The sequence below is a fragment of the Lagopus leucura genome, unplaced genomic scaffold (assembly GCF_019238085.1).
Source record: "Lagopus leucura isolate 7727_CA_CO unplaced genomic scaffold, USGS_WTPT01 Super-Scaffold_100002, whole genome shotgun sequence".
Lineage (NCBI taxonomy): Eukaryota > Metazoa > Chordata > Aves > Galliformes > Phasianidae > Lagopus > Lagopus leucura.
In genome coordinates this window covers 39937706-39955761 of record NW_024962263.1, presented here as the reverse complement: position 1 = coordinate 39955761, position 18056 = coordinate 39937706, and the positions used below count along the sequence as shown (strand labels likewise).

General features: G+C 43.6%; 1 protein-coding gene across 4 annotated transcripts in view; it reads right to left on the bottom strand.

The window, feature by feature from the left end:
- The window catches only part of PTPN2 (protein tyrosine phosphatase non-receptor type 2), a 34104-nt gene extending 32293 nt beyond the window's left edge, over nucleotides 1-1811 (bottom strand). For 3 of the 4 annotated variants that reach the window (XM_042868957.1, XM_042868955.1, XM_042868954.1), the window contains exon 1: nucleotides 1661-1788. In XM_042868957.1, the coding sequence (XP_042724891.1) occupies nucleotides 1661-1729 (69 nt within the window). In that variant the 5' untranslated portion in view covers nucleotides 1730-1788. Of the gene's footprint in view, nucleotides 1-1660 lie in introns of all 4 variants that reach the window. The other variant, XM_042868956.1, reaches the window with a different exon arrangement.
- Nucleotides 1812-18056: the final 16245 nt, after the last annotated feature.

Sequence of the window (18056 nt, the reverse complement as noted above, 5' to 3'; positions counted from 1 at the left end):
CAAGCTTATTAATCAGTTGAGATACTCTCATACCAGGAACACAATGAAACAGGACTTTGGAAATCTAACAGATGTAAAGAAGCTTCATTTTTTTAATGTCTGCCTTATGCTGTGACTTACGTGCAATGATAATCTGTGAAAAACAACAGCTACAATATGGAGCAGCAAGTGTCCAACCATCAGTGCTCTACATACCTCCACATAAATCACTCAATCTGTTACACAACCAGATTTTGATTTTGGTACAGAACAATGGAACTTGTATTCTCTTCTAGCTTAAATGCCTTACAGGCTTTTGGAATACCTCCACGCTCAACAATTAAACGGCAAGCATTCACAGACAAATTCCCTCAAATGTAGGTTCTTTTTAATTATCATCATCATCATCATCATCCTTTAACAGGAAGCATTTTGTTTTAAAAAGCACAGGCATTTTCTGTGCTCAGAAATAGACTTACAATTTCATAAATATTCCAAGCTTCTACCACAAGCCTAGGAAGATTCTTGGAACTGAAGGACAAAGGTTTCAGCAAGAAGAATTAAGAAAACCCTAATATTCAGCTGGGTTTTTTCTTCAGGAAACATATGCCTCTCACAGCAAGCATGTGTCCTATACAACGCAGTCATAGCTAAATACCTTCCTAAATAAGAAGTCAGTATATTGGAATGGGTCCAGAGGACGGCCATGAAGACGCTGAGAGGGCTGGAATACCTCCCCTATGGAGAAAGGCTGAGGGAGTTGTGCTTGTTCAGCCTGGAGAAGGCGCCAGGGAGACCTCACTGAGGCCTTCCACTATTTAAAGGGATATCATAAACAGCAGGGGACCAACTTACTACATGGCCTGATAGTAACAGGACACAGAGGAATGGCTTTAAAATAAAAGATGAGAGTTAGGTTACATGTTATAAGGAAGCTCTCGGCTCAGAGGGCAGTGAGGCGCTGGCACAGCTGCCCTGAGAAGCTGTGGTGCCCCATCCCTGGAGGCGCTCAAGGCCAGGTTGGATGGGCCCTGGGCAGCTGAGCTGCTGGGTGGCAGCCCTGCCCACAGCACAGGGTGGGGTGGGTGGGCTTCAAGCTTCCTTTCAATTCAAACCACTCCGTGATTCTGTAATAATTTAACTGAGGAGAAAAATCCTGCTTGAGTTCAGGAAACTGAAATTTGCTGCGCAATACTTCTCCTCATTTGGGAGAGCAACGTAGCACGCACCCTAGCTCGAGTACTATCTATAAGCACCTTACAGGCGCTGCCCGCAGCGAGAGGCCCGGACCGGCTCAGCCCGGGGAAGGTCGGCTGTAACACACAGCTGGGCCGGGGCAGCCCGCCCGCCTCAGCCCAAGCCCCGCTCCTCACTCGCCGCACATGCGCAGGCGCTCCTCGCACGCACGCTGCCGGCCGGCGCGCAGGCGCGGCGGCAACGGCCCCACGGCGACGCTTGCGTGCTGCCCCATTCGCACCCCTCCCCGCAAGGGAAGGGAAAAGGAAAAGCCAAGCGAGGCCCGGGAGCATGCGCGCCGCCCGCCCGCAGTTTGGCTGCGTGCGCCGGAGAGCGACTCGCGCCCCTACAACTTCCGCTCCGCCGAGCCTCCGCATAACGGCGACGGGCGCCGGCGGACCGCGGCCCTCTCCCCGTCGGGCGATCGAACCCCTTCTCCGCTCACCAGATAGCGTGCCTGCCACTCGTTCGTGGCGTCGATCTCTTGGAACTCCCGCTCGATGACGGCGGACATGGCGGCAGCCAGAGCAGCAGAACCGCCGCCAGCCCAGCTCCCGCGCGCTGCCCACCCTGCCGCCGCCGCCGCGCGCGCACATACGCTCGCGGCGGCTCCCGCGACGGCCGGGCGCATGCGTAGCCCCGCCCCCTGGCGAGGGCGGCCTAGGCCACGCCCACGGGGAGCGGAAGGAGGAGTGAGCACCTGGGAGATGGGGCGCCGCCCGCAGGTGGCCGCGAGGCCTGGCAGCGCCGCGAGGAGAAGAGGCGGGCTGGCGGCGGCGATTTTTTATGACGTCACCGCGGAAGTCGGCTGTGAGCGAAGATCGAAGCGGGGCCTCAGCGGCCCCTCAACCCCGCCGCCCCCTGGCGGTTACCCCTGCGTAGTTGATAGCCACGCCCCTTACGTGTTAGCCGCGCATCCCTTCTATGTTAGCCCCGCCCCGCTTCGCCGCCGGCTTACAGCGCGGCATGAGGACACTCCCGGAATCAGTGCGGCTGGGGCGTGGGCGGGTTGAGGCTGTGCTGCCTTCAGCGGCGTGCGGGGAGGCGGGCACGCGGGCTACTGGGCGCGGAACGGCAGGTCAGTCTCTGCGAAGTAGTCTCCTGGCTTCGCCATCCCAGTGTGGAGTTGTAGGTGTCCCTATTGGTTGTTGGACCGGGTGACCTTTAAAGGTCCCTTCTGACTCAGACAATTCTGTGACTATGATTCTGACTTTGAAACATATTTAGGAAACCTCTCCTGCGTCTTGAGGGCGACGCTGGGAGGCTCTCTGGTCAGTCTGTGGGATCATTTGTACAGTAAGCAACTCATTATGCTTCTGATTAAGGAATACAAAGATGAATCTGCCCATCCTGAATGTAATGATTATTTTAAAGAAAGAAGTTTCCTTGAATTCATGTTGCAGCAAACAAAAGGTGTTTGTCACCACATAAAAGTGTGATCTTCCAGGGGCTGGGTGTAGAGAAATAAGTTGGTAGGTAGAAAGCATCTGCCAAGTAGCATGTTTTAATAAAGAAGCAAAAACACACAATGCCCTCACTGATCTATGTCTTCAGTACGCTTGCTCTCTGGATATGAACTTTTGATATGAGACTGCTCTGTGTTTTGCAGTACTTGTTCTTAAAGCAAGATATCTCTTTTCTCCACTCACTGGAGCTGACTCCGCCCAGACATCGCAGAATATCTCAAAGTGGAAGGGATGAGGACCATCAAGTCCAACTCCCAGCTCCACACAGCACCACCCAAAAATCAGACCACGTATCTGAGAACATGGTCTAGATGCTTCTTGAACTCCAGCACTCGGGGCCGTGCCCACAGCCCTGTGCAGCCTATTCCATGCCCACCGCCCTGTGGTGCAGCCCCTGTCCCTCACCCCCAGCTGCCCTCCCCTCACACAGCTCCATGCCGTTCCCTCAGCCCTGTCGCTGTCACACACAGCAGAGCTCAGCGCTGCCCTCCGCTCCCTGTGAGGAGCTGCAGCTGCCATCAGGCCTCCCCTCAGCTCCTCTGCTCTGTGCTGAGCACACCCAGGGAACTCAACTGCTCCTCATACACTTTCCCCCTCTAGACCCTTCTCCATCTTTGAAGCCCTCCTTTGGACACTCTCTAATATTTCATGTCCTGTGAGTACCGCTGCACACAAACATGCACACAGAACTCGAGGCAGTACTCGATGCATCCATGCTGCCATGAAGCCACCCTGCGTGGCCACAGCTGAAGGAAGCTCAGGTGCCACCCTGTCAATGCAGAGAACAAAGAGTGACATTGCCCAGTGAGGTGGTGCTTCCTCCTTGTTCTGGTGCAAAGGCCAGGAAGGCTTGGAGGCCACTCCCTGCGGAGTGTGAGATGTCCTGCCTGTCTCCAAAGACAAGCCTACCATCAGGAGCACTGTGTGTGTATCAGCTGAGTAGGCCACTGAGACATTGGTATATCTTGAGAAGAATGCAGGAGAAATGTAGTTTTGTTAAGCAAATGTACATAATATGTATTTTGCTTTTTAACTAGCAGCTGTAGTGCACATTAGAAGCTTGTATTTGTCTGGAGGAACTACATCCCCACATTTCCATTGGGAAAGCAATGGAATTGTATTACTAGGAGGGGGGGGATTGTGGCAGAAGTTATGTTTAGAATCTGTAGACAAATTGGTGCCTGGAGGCAGCTTATGTAAAAATAAATATTTATTAATTGCTGTTTAAATCTGGCTTAGAACAACGGTTATTGGCAAAACATGGTTTTCTGGAGAAATTGCTTTTGTTTGCTCTTTGCTTGTTATTTTTTACTGCAGTTACTCTGAAAATGTTGTGCCAGTTCATTGTTTTTTGGGAAGTGAGCCCAGTGTAGGCCCAGGACTACAGTTATATTGGTCTGTGGAGGAAAACCATATATACAAAAGAAACCATGCACACTCATTAGTAAACTTGATTTACTCGGTTGCCAATAATATATTCCAGCTCCCTACTAGGAGATGAACTGCAATATAAACTCTTAAACACTTGAAATAGCGTGAGACATAGGCAAAGCTGGATAATAGAGTTGCTGGAATGTGGTATATTAGTGTTTTCTGTCTGAGCAAGCCGTTATTGTAATGCTTCCTCATTAAAATGTCTGATAATTGGAGAAGCCCCTTACTGTGCTGGCGGACAGACACCTAAGGTAGTTCATATCCACAGCAGTTCTAATGTCAAAATTTGTTTTCTTGTTCTCCATCATCTGCATGAAAAGGACCACTGAAGTTAACTGTGAATGTTGTTTATCTAGTGACCTTGGACCAACAATTAAGTTTAGTACCACTCCAGAATGGACTAAGTGCTTGTTCCTTCACATTGGTTTTTTGGGGTCATTCACTGGAAATTACCCAAGTATCACTTATCGGAAATGATCTGTTCTGTACTGCTTTTCTGAGAACCATTTTGGATATTAGTAGATGAAGAACAAATTCTTCCCTGAGGTGACTTTATTCACAGATGCACTCCATACCAATGTTAGCTGCTAAGTAATAAAGCTATAATGTACTTAAGCTCACCACGATGTGAGAGCAGGAGTACATATAATTCCTGATTTAAGTGTTATAGCCCATGGCCTGGAAAAGAAAAGAATGCTTTCTTCCCTCAAGAAGAGGATAGAATCTGGAAGGGCTGAGCACTCTTTTGGCATCTGCTAGGGAGAATAAAAAGATGAATAAAGTGGTCCTGTGATCGGAATGAAATGAGTTTCATTGATTCTTTACATGTACAGTTGAAATTTACTATTTCAGACTTTGGAGTACTGTATTCCTTGTTCAAATGAGCATTAAAACTCCTTTTACTGAAAATGGTTGCCAGTTTTTCAGCTGCGCTATTGATTTCCTCCACCTATTCTAAGTAGTGTTTTGGCATACAGCAAAAGAAAACAACACTTTAAACTTGCATAGCAAAATAAAAATCCTTGCAGCAGCAGTAGCAGCAGAATCACATGGACCCTAGCAGGTTTGCATCAGCTAAGGGCGTCTTAAGGGATCAGCCGCAGATCTTCAGCAGTGGGGTTTTGGTGGCCAATGTCTACTAAAAGATGGTTGTGCAGTAACAGGGATGGAATTAATGGAAGCCGTAATTATGCTGTGAAGACAAGGATGACACATTTATGTGTAGAATAAATTATTGCCCTAACACTATGGTTTGGAGTTCTGTGTAGAAGAAATTCATGGCCAAGGAAGAAAGGAAAGATTAAGTTCTATTTAAGAGGCATGTTTCCCAGTGCAGATTCCTAGCAGAGATTTGTGCCAGTCTGCATGGCACTGGATTCCTATAGTGAAGCTCAAATGATTGTGGAATGTGAAAAGGAAATTGGAGCTGGCAGAAGTGCTGTCACGAGTGAATGGACACTGGTTAGCGGAAAGGGAGCCAGCCAGGATGTCTGATGGGCAGAGACTTCAGACTGCTGTGGCTTTGTGAAGCAACCCTTCCAGCAACCTAAGCTGGGATGTGCAGTCAGCCACAAAACCTAATGTCTATGAGTCAGTGCATGGGGTGCAGGGTATGGCTACAGGAAGAGGAGAATGGTCAGCTGCCAAGAGAATGATGACTCCAAGTTATTGTTTATCTTGCTTGAAGAAGGGATCTTACTTGCTGGGGCTAGTTTATATTTGCTAGCTGATCTTCTGTCCCCCTTTTCAGCCCTAACTACAGCGATAATTATTAAAATCATAGTTGGCAGGTAAGAAAGTCTAATGCAGTGAGTGTCCAGAGTAGCTTGATGTCATTCTATCTTAAAAGATCATGAAATTACCTTCTGAAAAATTTTACCTGATCTCTGTTTGTGTTAGTTGAGCCTCCTGAAACTTTAATTTAAATTTAAAGCATGGGATTTTTGAAAGGAAAGTGCATAGTCTATCTATAGAAACAGCCTACAGCTGACATAAAGGTTTCGTGCTGCAAGTTTACAGAGACTTGAAATTGCTGGAAGGCCACCAGTTTATCTGGCTTTAAAATTATTTCCTCCACAGATTGCATAGGGCTGCTACATGTTTTTACCACTTCTAACTTTACAGTTATTATTCCAAAACATCACTTTTCATTACTTTATAAAAATTAAAGAGGTGCTTAAACTGCAGTTTTGGGAACAGCATTATGTTGCCCAGCAAGTCTTGAATTCATATTCTTTCCTAATTTTGTAATGACATTGTCATGATCTTCTAACTTGTCTATAGCACAGATTCTGAACCATAGTGGCATATTGCAGGATTATAAAATACATGTATTTTCATCTGCATTCAAGCTTATGTTCCACATTACAAAATTAAGGACATTCTCTGAATTACAGCTGAAAAGATTGAGGTGCACAACTCATATCACTGCTATTTGATAGAATAAGTTCTTCTAAGAAATGATGTTTTGGCAGAAGTTTGTACTGAGGAATACTGGTAAATGTTTCTGTTATGAATTTGTGTTCTCAATTTTGTGTTCCAGTTTGCCTTTGGGTTTCCCAGCATCTGAACATACCAATTATGCCTAATTTTGTGGGTGTAAAAGTTTCCAAATTGTGTTTCCCTCTTTTTTTTTTTTTTTTTCTGTAGTTTGAAATGCAGTCATAAAAGTCTTTCTGGCAACATGATTTAAAATTGATATAATCCATTTTGATTTTTTTAATGTTACTGCATTAGACAATCTGAAGTGCCAATAACAGGAAAAGGTTTTCTCTTACTGCTACCTGTAATAATTGTTTTAGAGTCTTATCGTTACTGATTTCATAGAAGCTTAAATCCACCATGTGATAATGAGCCTTCAACATAGATTACAATAATTAATTCTGCCCTTCCTGTGCTAGCAGAGATAGGTCTGTGCAAAATTTGTGATGTCTTTGTTCTTAAGTAGGCTTTAATAGATTTGATTTCATACAGCTTCCCGTATAAGCTTGTCCTATTGAGATAATCAGCAGCCCTGGAGGAGCCAGGTTCCCTGAATCACTGTTTCAATGGCACAGTTCCCTGTATGTGCAGATAGTTCTGCCTGCTGAAGTGTCACTTGGTATGTGATACAGAGTAAGATGTTCATATTGGTCAGTGTGTAAAGACACTGAATCTTGTATTGGCTGTGGGATACTAGATATGAATCAGCAGAGCTAGTTTTACCTCGCAAGGCAGGATTGTAATAATCATCACATCTCTCTTTTTACCTTAAAATTAAATCAGAAAGTAAGAGGGAAAATAGATTTGTCTGCAGGGTGGCAAAGACCTGTGATGGAGTTGTTGATTTGTCAGGCAGTTCGACTTCCTAACAAAAGCAAATTAGTAGTGCACATAAAATATATCTTTCCTCTTTATTTTAATACAGTGTTTGTGTCTTAGAATCATAGAATCATAGAATCACCAAGGTTGGAAAAGACCTAAAAGATCACCCAGTCCAACCGTTCACCTATTCCCAATAGCTCCTACTAAACCATGTCCCTCAACACAACATCCAGTCTTTCCTTGAACACCCCCAGGGTCGGTGATTCCACCACCTCCCTGGGCAGTCCATTCCAGTGCCTGACCACCCTTTCTGAAAAGTAATACTTCCTCATGTCCAGCCTGAATCTCCCCTGCCGTAGCTTGAAACCATTCCCCCTGGTCCTATCACTAATGACACGAGAGAAGAGGCCGACCCCCAGCTCACTCCAACCTCCCTTCAGGAAGTTATAGAGAGCAATGAGGTCTCCCCTGAGCCTCCTCTTCTCCAGGCTGAACATTCCCAGCTCCTTCAGCCTCTCCTCATATGGCCTGTGTTCCAGACCCCTCACCAGCTTTGTTGCCCTCCTTTGAACACGTTCCAGGGCCTCAATATCTTTCTTGCAGCGAGGGGCCCAAAACTGGACACAGTACTCGAGGTGCGGCCTCACGAGTGCTGAATATAGGGGAACATTGTTACATTGTCTTGTAACAATGGCTTATGAAATGACGTGACTAAGTAGGCAGTCTTAAAAGGAATCTGTTTTGAATAACAAATATGTTGCAGTCTATGACTGTATGCTGTGTTCTCTTTAGTCCAGGCACTTAAAGCTGTAACTCATCTCTTTATGGCATGTAAACGGCTGTAACTGACAAATCAATTTGTTTTTCAATTGGAATGTTGTCAAAGTTTTTAATTTCTTACTTTATCTGGTGGCACAGTTCCAGCAGTTCACATCGTGACTCTTTCACTTAGTGGAATCAATAACCCACTGCCACACCTGTGCCACATCTTCTCAGTGTCAAAACAGGTATGAAATTCTTCATCCCTTTTAAATTTTAGATTTTCTTCCCACTCTCTTGTTGCATGTGAAGATATAGCTCCAGTCATCAAGACTTGTGCTACCATTTCTCGAACAGACCAGTCAACATTCTTTACTGAGATAGCCTCAACATAGAGAAAGGAATTGATCAAAAGGAAAAATGCTTGTTGATGTGCCCTAATGCAACATTTTTGGTCACCCTTTTATAGGAGAAATATCTTAACAGTGTTGGATCACCCAGAATCAGATTCCTCTCAAGATTTAAGAATGAAATAATGCGTTTACTAAAAATCACAGGTTTGTAGTTCTAGAACAGTGCTATAAAAAGGTAAAGAAACAAAGAGTATTATGAAGATTGTGTAGGTATTTATATTTATATCTATGTTTAAACTTAGCTCATTTTGGAAACTCTATTCACTTGACATTTTCTTTGCCCAAGGTGGATGTTCATTTCTTTTCCAGCCCCTGCGTAAGCACTGAACAGGAAAAGTGGACAACAAGCAAATGATAAGATTATGTGATGCTCTCATTTCTTGGTCTTGTACAAAGCGTTAAGGGTAATTCTCATTTAATTTCTAGAGTTTTGTCAACCTCAGAAAGTAGGATGATGGAGATAGGTGAGGGAGGTGCCTGCATTAGCCACTGCAGCTAAATCTGCTGTCAAATGTGCATTGCTAGTGTGCGACATTAATGTAGATTTTACACATTTCTGTCACAGAAAGTGGGATAAATACAGTGTCATAGGAAAGGAGGTTCCACTGAAATAAGGCAACATGCCTCTGCATGGTTAACTCTTTGAAGTTTACATCTTTTGACATTAGAATATAGCACTGCTGGGGGAAAATGGAAATAATACATCGTGTTTATTAATCTTTGTTAGTCAAGAGGCAGTAGGTAGATAAACTATGTGCCCAAAACACTTCTGCTCAGTGATTTGTATGTGTTTATACTCTGTGCACAATATTTGTTTATATAAATATCTCTGCCTGCCATCCTCCCACAGAGCACTGCAATGTGCTGTGAATTCTAATTTGAGATGTCTCAAGGGCATTCATTAAGCCTGAAAGTTATGCTTAGAACTTCAGGACAGTTTATCAACCACTCACCAAGGATGCACAAATCTTGAAGAATTATATTTCAGCTTCCTGAGAAGCAGATTTTTGTGTGTGTGAAATAGTTGAATTGTTTTGTCAGTTATGTATGCTAGGCATACATTGTTTTCTCCACAATGTGGCATGTGGGTTACCTTGGGCAGGAAGCAATTACTGGTAATTAGCATCACTTATGTGTCCTTCACTGAAAAAAGTATTCACTGTTCAGCTGTTGTTGTTGAGCCTCCACAATGGAGCTGTGCAGGAATGTAAAAAGTGCCATTATTCCTAAGGCACGATGTGAACAAATGTGCTTCAAAATACTGGAGTGCTCTTTTCAATGTGTTCACATGGTGGATGCTGTCTTAGGTTTGGACTGTGTTTTGACATGTGTCTGGAGCTTTCAATTTAAATGTCTGTCGCAGCGCAAACATCCCTGTGAGGCCAACTAACCATGTTAATTAGTACAGGCCTAGAGAAAAATAGACTTTAAAATGTGCAGACCTCATTCTTGTTTTGCAGTAGTGAAGTTTAGAAACAATTCAGTTGAAAATATGTAAATATGAACTATGATCACACACAGTTTATGTAACATTAATTTAAAATTATGTAAATTCTTTGCAGCGTCTAATGATTGGTCCCTTGGGTAATCTTCCTTATAGTCATTCCTGTTGGAAATTTCTCCTTGTTGTGGTTCTGGTCTAATGTACAGCTACTGTACATTGAGACATGGTGAATAAAATGGTCATGGATGAATATAGCATCACTGTACAGTTCTTTTTTGAAGGAAACACACTCTTACAGCTGACTGCAAAGCATCGTATTTGTTGGTGAGAATTTGACTGGGGAGGTGATGGGATTTGAAGCATCAAATGCAGGAAACAAAGCACTCAACATTTCCAGTGAATGGAAACTTAGCTCTTGTAGTCATATAAGAAGAAGTTGAAGTATGGTTCCTCTGGAATCCTGTTTGTGTTTTCAGTACATGTTTTTAGTCCAGATGTTTCAAATACTTTGGAAACAATGAACTATTATTGTCAGAATAAATTCTTTCTGCTTTTCAGTGAAGGCCAGATGACTACATTTTAAATAATGGAATAAATTGTGCACAAATGTCTCACCTACAGGCTTAGATAGGTCTGTATAACTAATTCCTGACTTTGAATTAAAACTTTCATTTTTTATCTTCTGTGCTGCTTCTTTGCTTTCTGATGTGTCAGAGAGGGGAGGAGTGTTTGGCAGACCTCTAGAGAGCCCTTTGTGTTCTCTCTATGGGGTTGCAAAATGTTTCTGGACAGATCTGTTCAGCTTCTCCTAATGGTGATCTCACCAGCACACAACTCCAGTGCTGTCCATGTAACATCTGCTGCTATATATCATCAGAATTCTGTCCCCACATTGTCCCTTAGTTAAATTAACACCATCTAATTGCGAATGGAGTCATCTCAGAAAGACCTGAAAGCTATATAAAATATAAGACATTTATAAACAGGTGATTCTAAAACTGCTACCTATGTACTACCTTTACACCATGTGGAAATTTGAAATCTTGGTGAGAGGCAGTCTCTTCTACCAAAGAAGAAATGAAAGCATTTTCTAGCAGTTTGAAACCCTTTGTCTTTCACTGCACTTTCAGTAATATTCCTCCAAGTCTGAGGCTGTCTGTAAGCACAGGCACTTGCCATGGCTGGGATTCCTGTTGGTGCGGGAACGTGCAATAGAATTTGGTCTTCTGATTGTGATTCTGTAAGCACCTACTTTCAGACACGTGAAAGTGGCCCCAAGGATTACTCTTCTGTTGAAAGTTAAAAGTATGAGGCTCTTTTCAAGATGAACTGTGTCTGTTAAACTCACTGCTGCAGAAATCTATTAATGTCTGTTTATATCTTTATATTTAGGTGGGTGATCTTGTAGGGATTGAGGAATAAGCGTCTTTTCTTTAAATGTTAATTTCAAAAGCTCTTTGGCTTATTATACCTAAATAGAATTTTAATGAAGCATGGTTATTATGCTTAGCAACAGCAAAAGCACCAACCATGTAACAAGAATAATGAGCTATGAGTTATCTCTGTAGCTCGTACTGCAAGGATGGTGTCAGGCTTGTTGACAGAAATCTTTCAGACTGTTTTGTACCACTTCTGCTGTACTAGATGTTCAGATTTTTACCAGACAAAGTTCAGATAGCATAGCCAATTATAAGCCTTTATTACTCTCTTTCCAAAGGGAAATAAAAAAGATTATTAAAAACATTTATTTATATTGACAGCCAATGCTGACATTTGTGTTTGAACTTTAGAATCTGTCTTCTACTTGAATAGAGAACAGCCAGTTGAAGGTGCAGGCAGTACGGGTGCTGGTTGCCTATGGATGCAGAAGCATGGGGCAGCAAAGAAGCCCCATTAAAGGGCTTTTGCCAGGCTTATCTCTTTCTTTCCACTGCCAATGCCTTTTCTTCTAAGGAGAGAAAGACTTTTTGAGCTGCTCATGCAATATGAACAACTGATTTCTAGCTCCTGTCAGCAAACTCTCTTATCCTGAGTGATTTATATTTTTATTTCTATATGCTGTACTATATTTAAATGTTTTATGCTGTTATAATGTTTATAATGTTTTATGTGTCAGAGTATATGCCAGCTGAAGTAGCAAATGTGACCTATCTGACTCATTCTTATCTCTACCCCCTTCCTTTTATGGGAGCTGCTGAGCTTTGGAAGAGGTGATGTTAACAATGTCTAAGCTGCTGCTGGAAAGGTATGAAGTATGGGCATGGAGAACCTGAATGTGGAGACTGGAGGGTTGGGATCCGGCAAAGGATAGAGGGGGCCATTTAATCCTTCTCCCAGTCAACCAAAATCCCAGAGTCCTCTCAGCCTCAGTGACTTGTCCTCCATTTCCCTTTTCTTTCTTTCCCACTCTCTCTTTCATGCATCTCCACCTTCCACAACCATTATGCTCTTTTTATACAGACCCTAAATACTCTATACTCTAAAACCTCTATAAAAAGTAAGTAGACTGCAGATGGAAACGAGGCCAGGTTCATGCATGGGACAGCAGAGACTCCGAGCTCCTGAGGCAGAAGGGTACTCAGAGAGAGGGGGTCATGTACATGCTGGGTGTCCATCATCAGGAAGGGGAAAGGCAGGACAGTTCAGTGCTGTGAGGCAGCTTTTGCCATGCCAAATGGTGGGGTACAGGCCTTAGGAAAGACAAATTATTTGAGGAGATGGAGAATTAGTGGGATAAGGCCCTTCTCTTTCAGACTTCACCGAATCCTGTTTGACATCCCTGTCCAAGTAATTAAATATTACTGTGGTGCTGTGAAATCTTTTTTTTAGCATAGTGAAAGATTCACATTATCCGCACAAGGCACCGAAGGCTTCCTTAACTCAAAAAGAAGCACAAATGCCCCTTCTGTAAGCAACAGCTTTAATATTATGTTTAGTATTGCATTAGATGTAGTCCAAAAAATGGTTTGACTGTCAACTTTGTGAGTGATTTGTACATTGTCTTACTTCTGCTTTTTCTTTCCATTCACACCAAAACAGATGGGAAAATCACAGCTGCTAAGTTCAGACTTTCCTGTCTTCTCTGTGAGAACTCTCAGGGCTAGCTATTTTACATTTTTACTCCTACAAGCTCTATTTCTATTTCCCATGCTGAAATCACTAGTTTAAAGATAGCTCGGACGTATTTATACGGTCTGAGATCAACCCTCATATCCATCTGTTATGAATCCATTACTGCCTTCCTAGCTGTCAGTTACGTTGCATGTCTGGACGTTCTTTCAATTTTCCTTTGCATTTCTTTGCACATTCATTTGACTAAAGATAGTTTAAGCCCCTTGCTTATATAACCTTGCATCAGGTTCCCCTTAGCTCACTTGTTTTTGTGCTGCTGAAGCTATATTTGATTATAACTGGGTGACTATATTGCTCAAATGGCATTTCTTAGGCTAATCAAGAACTATTTTGGTTACTGTGTCTTCCAGTAAGTTTTCTTCATTACCACACTTTATGTGGTAAAATGTGATTTTTGGAATTGTCGTTTATCTTTTTCTGGTATCTATGTAAGAATTCTTTTTTTAGGTAAACATAAAGTTTTAATTTCAGACTGGGACACCCAATTGATTTCCTGTCAAAACAAATAAAATCAGATTGTAAATCAATCTGTGATTGTAGCAGCAACAAAGCAGGATGTCCTACAAAGGGCACTCTGTTCACTCTTCCATGTTCTCTAAACACACATAGGAGTTTTACTCTCACTTTATTCATGTGAAGAACTGTGGACTTTACCTATTCCCATATCTGCCCATGTAATCCAAGTTTGCTACTAATTTCTTTCTTTGATCTGTTAGTCACTTCATTTGACTTACACTCTATAGTCATTAACTCTGATATTTTCTTCCTTGAGAGGAATCTATCTCCTGTTTTTCACATACTGCTGAGTTATGGGTGCTTTCTCCTGAAACCTCCACCTTTAGATTTCTAACTTGTAGGACATAATATTTTACACATGCAAGACCGCTTTCTAGCAGTGTGCCAAACATTCGCAAGCTCTTTCTTATCACTAACTTTCAGAGTCTCGACGGTAATCAACCTACTCAATGACTGGATTTGCTGGATGGTTTTCCCCTGAATCTAACTGCTATAATACTTGTATTATTATATCAAATAAAAATTCCAGAGTGCCTTTAGCTGCAAATCTTAAAAGTCTTAATAGATACAGTGGTGACGTAGGGGTCAGCCTCTTCTCCCAGGTAACTAGTGATAGGACAAGAAGAAGTGGCATCAAACTGTGCCACGGAGATACAGTTTGCTTGTTAGGAAAAATGTATTCTCTGAAAGAGTAGTTGGGTGCTGGCATAGGCTGCCCAGGGAGATGATGATGTTACTGACCCTGGAGGTGTTCAAGAGCTGTGTGGGTGCGGCACTGAGGGACTCAGTGGGTATGGTGTGATGGATTATTAGTTGGACTAGATGATCTTAATGGTCTTTTACAACCTTAATGTTTCTATGATCAAATGATTCTGTAACAGATCAGCTTCTAGTGCAGACAGGACCAAAGCCTGTGACAAAGGTAGCCGTGAAAGACAGTCTTCTTCTCCTATGTAAGTATGTACACATTTCTACATAAGCATTCTTAATGCATATAGTGCGTGATTTACTTTCTTAATGGCAGACCTTGGTATCTTTTAAAATTTCCCTCTGTAGGCAAAAGTTCTTTTCACATGAGGAAAGTAACCAGAAGTGAAAAAAGGAGAGCACTATTTGCATTTTCTTTAAATGCAAGGTGGTGTCAATTAGCGGTGGCTTCAAGTATAACTCTGCTAACATTGGTAGAGATACTGAACTTCCAGCTGAAGTTAATGAACTTATGCAGGTTTATTCAGTCAACTTGAGAACAATGTCAGCCTACAGTGTCAAAAGTGAAAAGATAACCTTATTAGAGATACTTTTTCTTTCTTCTCCTATGCTGTGGTTCAATTTAATTTAATCTACAGATAATAATGAATGCAAGCATTCAAAAATAAGTATCGAGATTGTCCTGATTCAGCATGCCGTTCCTCTGTATGTGATCTAGCAAAAAATAAAGTGGAAATACCACTGACTTTTCTGCCTCACACATCACTATGAATTGAATGTTTTTCTTTACTGCTCAGCTCAAGCTGCAATAGGAAGTACACTGAGGTTAGTAAATAGTTCAGCCCAAATTTATGGTTCACTAACTGGAAACTGCAGATTTTCTGAGGTTTCTCCAAGTTCAAGCATGCTTGAAGTATTATCTTGCTACATGGCACAAAGTGTTCTGCTTGCCCTCAGTAACCAAAGGGTTCTTCTGTCCTCCTGATCATTGCTGTTGTACCACTGCTGTGCAATGTGTTGTGCATTTGTGTGCTGCCACTTCCACCCTCTGGATGCTCTAGAAACAGGGCAGGGAGCTACAGCACTTACCAGCTAGCACTCAGTACTCTGCTTTGTATATTTGATACGCCTTTCAAAGGACAATGTGTTGTCAGGAAGTAATCTTGGATTCACTCTTAATTTCATGTAGTTAAGATAAAAAGAAATCGAACTTTTTATTCACAAGATTAAAAGTAAGCAACACAATAACAAAGATTTACATTCAATGTAGATGAGGAAGTAAAACATTTAAACTATATATAGTTTAAATTCACTTTATTTACATCTGATTTAATACATTATGCTGGACGTCAAGACTTCTGTGCTGCTGTATATCTTATGGTCATGTTACAGAATCACAGAATTGCAGGGGTTGGAAGGGATCTCAAGAGATCACCAAGTTCAACCCCCTGCTAAAGCAGGCTCCCTACAGTAGGTCACACAGGAAGGTGTCCAGACAGGTCTTGAATCTCCATAGAAGGAGACTCCACAACATCTCTGGACAGCCTGTTCCAGTGCTCTGTCACCCTTACTGTAAAAAACTTCTTCCACGTTTGTATGGAACTTCCTATTTGAAGTTTTAGGCTGTTACTCCTTGTTCTATCACTATGAACCAACGAGAAGAGCCTGGCCTCATCCATATGCTTCCCACCTCCTTTAGATATTTATAAACCTTGATCAGATCCACTCTTAGTCTTCTTTTCCCCACGCTGAACAATGCCAGGTTACTCAGCCTTTCCTCACACAGGAGATGCTCCAGGCCTTTCATCATCTTTGTGGCCCTCTGCTGGACACCTTCAAGGAGATCCCTGTTGTTTTTGAACTGTGTAGCCCAGAACTCGACAGAATAGTCTAAATGTGGCCTCAGCAGGGCAGAGTAGAGAGGGAGGATCACCTCCCTCGGCCTGCTGACCACACTTTTTTAATGTGCTTCAATGATACCATTGGCCTTCTTGGCCACCAGGGCGCTCTGCTGGCGCATGGCCAACTTGCTGTCCACCAGGACGCCTTCTCTGCAGAGCTCCTCTCCAGCAGATCATCCCCTAACCTGTACTGATGCATGCAGTTGTTTCTTCCCAGGTGCAAGACTCTACACTTGCTCTTGTTGAACTTCACCAGGTTTCTCCTTGCCCAGCTTCCCAGTGTGTCCAGATCTCACTGAATGGCAGCACAGCCTTCTATTGTGTCAGCTACTCCTCCCAGCTTTGTACTATCAGCAAACATGATGAAAGTGGACTCTGTCCCTCCATCATTGTTGATGAATGTTACATCACTGGAAAACCCCTTTTCTGATGTGGCCTGCTACCTTTTATAACTAATGTATTTTATAGAGTATGAAGTCTTCCTGAGGAGATTTAATCTAATTCCACAAAATTTATTTTACTTACTGTTAATCCAGGAGATGATCTTGCCAGTAAAAAAAATAAAAAATAAGCATTGTTTTATTTCCCAGAATATCCAAATGCCTCTTTTTCAGACTGGACTGCATCTGCTGTATTTATGAATCTGACAGTTTTGTCCTGCTCCCGCTATGCTAATATTAATGACTGATGAAATGAAAAAAAACCAGCATATTTGCTTTTAGTTATTACCACCATTGTGATCTAATTCCCACCTTGTTCAACTTCTTCATCAGTGACCTGGATGAAGTGCTTGATACTACCCTCAGCAAATACAGAAAGCTGGGAAGAGCGGCTGACACACCAGAAGGCTGTGCTACCATTCAGCAAGACCTGGACAGGATGGAAAGACAGGCAGGGAGGAATCTGATGAGGTTCAGCAAGGCCAAGTGTAGAGTCCTACATCTGGGGAGGAACAACTGCATGCACCACCACAGGTTAGGGGGTGACCTGCTGGGGAGGAGCTCTGCAGAGGACCTGGGGGTCCTGGCAGACAGCAGGTTGGCCATGAGCCAGCAGTGCGCCCTGGTGGCCAAGACCAGTGGGATCCTGGGCATTAAGAAGAGCCTGGCCAGCAGGTTGAGGGAAGCGATCCTCCTCCTCCTCTGTTCTGCCCTGCTGAGGACACATCTGGAGCCCTGTGTCCAATTCTGGGCTCCCTGGTTAAAAAAGGGCAGGGATCTCCTGGAAGGAGCCCAGTGGGTGGTGACAAAGATGGTGGAGGCCTGGAGCATCTCCTTAAGAGGAAAGGCTGAGAGAGCTGGGACTGTTCGGCCTGGAGAAGTGAAGGCTGAGGGGGGATTTGATCAGTGCTTATAGGGCGCCTCGTGTGGAACTCAAATGGGTGGGACCACTCATGGCGGTACGCAGCAACAGGACAAGGGGCGACGGGTAAAAACTGGCACGGAGTTTGGAAACAGTCCCACAAGGATATGAGGAAGAACTTCTTTAGAGTGAGGGTGCCAGAGCACCGGAGCCGCCTGCGCAGAGCGGCCGTGCAGCCTCCTTCCCCGCGTACGCCGAAGACCCGCCTGGACGCGTTCCCGAGACCCGCTGCAGGGAGCGCGCCGCGGCTACACAGCGCCCCCTGCCGGCGGCAGGCACTCACAGCCGGACGGCTCTTCACGGTGCGACGGCAAACGGTCGCTTTAAACCTGCCTTTACAAAGAGACGAAGGGGGGAACCCTTTCCAGCCACAGCCTACCTCCGGCTCAAACCGAGCACTTCC